Source organism: Gekko japonicus, unplaced genomic scaffold, assembly GCF_001447785.1.
Source record: "Gekko japonicus isolate JY-2015 unplaced genomic scaffold, Gekko_japonicus_V1.1 scaffold422, whole genome shotgun sequence".
Lineage (NCBI taxonomy): Eukaryota > Metazoa > Chordata > Lepidosauria > Squamata > Gekkonidae > Gekko > Gekko japonicus.
Window position 1 is genome coordinate 22,795 of NW_015174855.1, and position 5,580 is coordinate 28,374.

Here is a 5,580-nt window from a genome sequence, read left to right on the forward strand (position 1 = left end):
TTCCCAACCATTCGATGACAGCCCACTCGCTTAGGCCCAGCTGAGAACCGATGGGTGTCCTCCTGGCCCAGTGAGCGGCCCAAAAGACCATACTGTGGCTGCAGACAGTGACTCGTCGTCTTGCCCCATCGCCAGCAGCACCTGTAAGAGGAACCCTGTTAATAACTGAAACATAACCTCAAACTGTACAATTCCGAACCCCTCTTAAAGCTCTCGGGTGGAAGGGGCAAGTGCTAAACTCATCACCCTGTCGGCCTCAATCCACCAATCTGCCACACCTCCACCGGCGTACGAACCGGGAACTGGTCGGCATCTGGAGCCAACTGGTGGAATCTCTCCATCTGTTTTTGGGAGAGAGCATCAGCGACCTTGTTACTGACCCCCGGGACATGCCTGGCCCTGAACAAAATATTGTTCTGCAGACAGCGGAGCATGAAGACTTTGACCAGGGCCATGACCCTAGGAGACCTGGACGTCAATGAGTTAATCACGTGCACTGTGGACAGATTTTCACACCAGAAGTGGACAGTATGGTCGGCAAGCTCTGCTGACCAAATCCACACTGCTACGACAATCGGGAAGAATTCCAAGAAGGTAAGGTCCTTGACCCACCTAGCCCGGAACAGGGAGAAGGCAGAAATCCGACAATGTCACACTTTGCCAATTCCGCCCCCTGTCCACAATGGCGTACTACCCACATAGCCTGGTCAAACAAGGTGTACCTAACTGAACATAACTCCCCTGGTATCACATCATTCACCGACTCCCCGTGGGGATAGGACAGGTGGTGGATGAGGCTATACTCGCCAGGCGCCTTTTTTGGCACAACACCCAATAGGGAAACCCTCAAATTGGTAACTGGTGGGGAAGGGAACGGGCCAAGTACCATGCCTTCCCGACACTCCCTATCAATTTCCCCCCTAACTATGAGCTCCATACCCTTAACTGATTTCAGGTTAGGAGCACTATACAATCTCCTTTCCCCTTGGTAAGGTATCCTAAACCCTAGAGTGAAACCTTCCAAAAGGTAAACGCCATCCTCTTGGTTGGGGTAATCCCACAACCAACACTCAAGCACCTCCACCTTAATCGGGCTTGGACCCTTTGACAGGAGGGGTTTTTTTTAACCGCCACCTCCTCCAGAACGCTTACCTCCTCTACTGCCAGACTTACCCTTTGTCCTGGGGGAGTCTGAGAGGGCATGGGGCCCCGTGCACAAAGGACATTCATGCCTAAAGGAGCATGACTTACGGCTACACGTCCCATGGGAGGTAAACTACCAGCAAAGCGGGTGTCGCTGAACCACCTGCCCTGCCTGGGTGTGGGTACCTGCCTGACCTCGTGATCTGTGAACAGAGTGGCCACTATCTGACCTCTCATTGCCAAATCACCAATCGGGAGACATGATTTGCCACCATAAGTGCAGATGAATCTGGTCCCATCTCAAGGTTGGATTCATGGCTGACCTCATTCAGAACTCTTCATCATACTGAAGCCATGCAGGGCTGGGAAAATTGGTAAAGCCCTTATAAATGATGTCCATATATTGGAGCATTGCAGAAGCCCTCCATGGCTGGTGCCTCACTATTACTGCTTCATAGATTAAGAATCCTGGGAACCAGTTTGCCCAGGTCCTGTCCACCCGGTGCCTCTTCAGGCGCTCCTTCTCCTGCTCATCTAGGTCCTCCTTATCTTTCTTCTCCAATTCGCTGTATAGTAATGCAAAATCATCAACAAACTCTCTCTTAAGGATTTTGTCCCTAGTGGCAGTAGAGAGGTGATCTCCAAGTGGCAAAGCCAGATCCCCAAATGGGATGGTACCTGCTGAGACCGTGTCATATGTGCAATCCCCAGGATTTGGAAAACCACCACCTGAAGTTGGGTAGCCCCATCCAGGTCAAACACCTTGAGGAGGAGGCTTTGCCATATCTCCCCATCCTGCATAGGGTGACCATCTGCCTGGTATTGTGTGCCCAAAACTACCTTGTGCGGTATGTGTAGAATACCCAGTGGCATCTTGAGCACAAGGGCCCCAAGGCCAATACGTCCCACCTTGGCCGGTGTTCTCCGCCTTACCTTCACTCCTTGGAGGTCCTTTATAAAGCTCCACCTGGTGCTCCTCTGCGCCCTGGGTCTCCTGATTGTCATCCACATGCTGCTACTGGACCAGCTGACCCGATGTTGATGCCACTTCGCCCTGTCTGTCCTCGAGAAGAGCTAAGCATGCCAACACCTGAGCCTGAAAAGATTGTTTAGGAAAGGCTGTAGACACATCAAGCGAAGGAGGATGCTCATCATGCCAACTCTCTAGGGCTGCCAGCCTCTTCAGAATGGCTGCGTTAATAGGGTCCTGCTCATCCTCATTTGAAGAGTTTAAAAGGGGAGGCCACTGTGCGGGCTTCTGAGAAGGCTTCTTAGGGGCCGGCTGCTTGCCCTTAGAAGGCCCCTGACCTTTCTTAGGAGCCATTGTTTTAATTAAATGGCCCTTAAGCTAGTACTTATTGTTCCTGAAGCGTTATGCAACCTTTGCCTCCTCACCTAAAAGTATTCTTTAAAAGGTAAGGAGTTGAGGTGTGGCTACACTTAGGCCTCAGTAGCAAGCGCTCTGGTAGACAATTAAAATGGCCGCCCTGCAAGGTGTTTCAAAATGGCCACTGTATAAAGCCCTCCTCAAAATGGCCTCCTTGGAAGTGTACTCTCTAGGCCACCCTACAGAGGCCCACCCAAGATGACTGCCCTTAAAATACCCTCACAAAATGGCCTCCTGGCTATGCAAATAAGGCCTTCAATGCATTACGCCACTCTCGGCGATGTGTGTGTGGCACGCGCGCGCGCACACACACACACAGTTCTCCCCCCCTTTCCCCAGGGGGCCCCCACTAGAAGGGCTTTAGCTACAGCCCTGATCAGAGCCCTGGCTCTCCTGCCTGCCATCCGCGCGCTGCCTCTGATTCAGCTGCCCAGATGTTGATGCCACATCGCCATGTCTGTCCTCGATAAGAGCCAAGTGTACCAGCACCTGCACCCGAAAAGATTGTTTAGACAGCGATTTAGCCACATCGCATGAAGGAGGATGCTCACCCTGTCGCCTCTCACATGCCGCCAGCCTCTCAAGGATTGCTGCATTGATAGGATCCTGCTCATCCTCGTCAGAAGAGTTCAAGAGAGTGGGCCGCTTTGGGGGCTTCTGAGGCCTCTTAGGGCCTGGCTTCTTGTCCTTAGAAGGGCCTTGCCCCTTCTTTGGTGCCATCTACTCAGTAAGTGGGCGCTCAGCAAAGAATAAGACTAAATGTAATACCAAGGCCTACTCAAAATGGCCACACAGAATTAACTTTAAAATGGCCACCCAAAAAGGACCTCACAAAATGGCCACTAACCCCAGGACCCACTAAGATGGCCACCGCTGTAGGGCCATACTCAAAATGGCTGCCTCAAGAATCTTAACAGGGAAAAAAGGCAGCACCACAAAGCGACATTCTACCCAACAACCACTAGGGGGCCGCTAAGCACCTAAGATCACACTGGCCACTTATATGAATGCTAGGCCTTTGGGAAGGCTGACTGCTTCTCCTGGCCAGACCAACTGCCACCCAGTGCCTGCCTCCTAATACACTATGCTATGCTTAATAGGGCCCCTGCAGACTAACAATTGCTACTGGGCTATATCCCTCTGTTTAGGGGGACCATTTCCCTGCCAATCCTTTTGCCTGTGAGGGGGGAAAAGGCCCCACTTAAGACCCAGCAGCCTCACCTACTGCCAGGTCCAGCCCCCAAAGTCCCTTCCTGAGCCCCCAATCAAATACCCCAGACCACTATTCCTCTGTTTGTTTGCCTGCTTTTTTTTTTACAACCAGGCAGGGCCCCCCCCCTTACTGAGAGGGACACAGCCACCACCGCAAACCACGGGGGACCGCAATCGCCGCAATGCGCCAAGCAGAATCCTGGGGCCCTCCTCGACTCACCCCGCTGCACTGCTCCCAGGCCGCTGGACTGATCGCCAGGACCCTCAACCTCTTTGCTGCTGCCACTAGGCAAAGCCCCCAAAGCGAGCAGCAAAGATTACAGGCAGCTGAGCGAGCACGAGTCTGCAACTGACAGGTGGGAGTGGAGCCCGGCGGTTTAGGCAAGCCGGCTCCACCCACCCCACCCATGTCATGATGCCATGTGTCATGATTATGTTACTGCCCCGGCTCCTCCAAGGCAGCAAAAAAGCCCCCGGACCTCACCGGCTTCGCTGGGAGGCCGGGAACTCCATTCTTATTAATTAGCCAATTTTTTGTTATTTGACTGTATGTTGGAATTTTATGTATTTTACTGGGAAGTCACCTTAAGCAAATTTGAAGATGTGCTACATATTTTTTAAAAGACGTAAATGAAGTAAATACTTACATAAATTAGTTGTAGATTTTCTGGGCTGTATAGCTGTGGTCTTGGCATTGTAGGTCCTGACATTTTGCCAGCAGCTGTGACTGGCATCATCAGAGGTATAACACAGAAAGATGGAGTACTCTCTGTGTCAAGGTGAGAAGAAAAATGGTAGGCAGGTAATTTATATCTAATCAGGAAGGTGGGGTAGGGCTGAGTCATTATCTTGTAGGAGTTCCCTAGGCTGTGACTTGCTAATGGAGGAGCTTTCCTGAGGAGGTTCTTTTGCATATGAATTGGCTGTTGAAATTCTAACCTTATCTGTAGTACTATTGTAAGATGTAGAGCATTTTGTGTTTTTCAGGACAGGAAACAATGCCCTATTAATTTTTAAACTCTCTTCTTCTTTCCTGTTGAAGTTGTGTTTATGTTTATGAATTTCAATGGCTTCCCTTTGTAATTTGACATGGTAATTGGATGTGTTGTCCAGCCTTTCAGTGGCTTGGAATAAGATACTGTGTCCTGTTTGAGTTAGGCTATGTTCAGCCACTGCTGATTTTTCAGATTGGCCTGGTCTGCAGTGTCTTTCATGTTCTTTTATTCTTGTCTGAATGCTATGCTGTGTGGTCCAGATGTAAACCTGTCCACAACTGGATGGTATGCAATATACTACTGCAGAAGAGAGGGGGTCTCTTTTGTCTTTTGCTGAAAAATACAACAGATGCTATGTCAGGTCCTACAGTGCCAAGACCATGGCCATGCAGCCCGGAAAATCTACAGCAACTAATGAACTCCGGCCATGAAAGCCTTCGACAACTTATATAAATTTATTCTGATATAAATTAGCAAGAAGAATGTATAAAGAAATTAATCTTACAGCTTATGTTTGGGAGGAAAGAATTCTGCATAATGAATAAGAGCCTGAGAGCATTTGTTGCCAGACTGTGTGGCCACCATCCAATTGACTATCTCTGCAAACAAGCTCTTTTGCTATTTTCTGGATTCAATGAAAAGAATCTAAATCAGGTATTTACATGGTTGTTTTTTGTTTAAAGTTACAGACCTTGGCTTGAAGTATGTGGAATATAGATTCTCTCTTTCTTTCTGTGCTGTCAGGGGAGTGGTCTAATATGCTAATTAGTTTCTGCAGTTGGGTGTGGCCTATTATGCTAATGAGTGTGTATATATGTGTGTGTGTGTATATATATATATATA

General features: G+C 49.4%; 1 protein-coding gene across 2 annotated transcripts in view; it reads left to right on the top strand.

Annotated features, from left to right (window-relative positions):
* LOC107121649 (lipase member M-like) overlaps positions 1–5,580 on the top strand; it is a 34,274-nt gene that overhangs the window by 22,037 nt on the left and 6,657 nt on the right. For both annotated transcript variants that reach the window (XM_015424611.1, XM_015424612.1), the window contains exon 7: positions 5,245–5,391. In XM_015424611.1, coding sequence (XP_015280097.1) covers positions 5,245–5,391 — 147 coding nt within the window. The remainder of the gene's footprint in view (positions 1–5,244; positions 5,392–5,580) is intronic.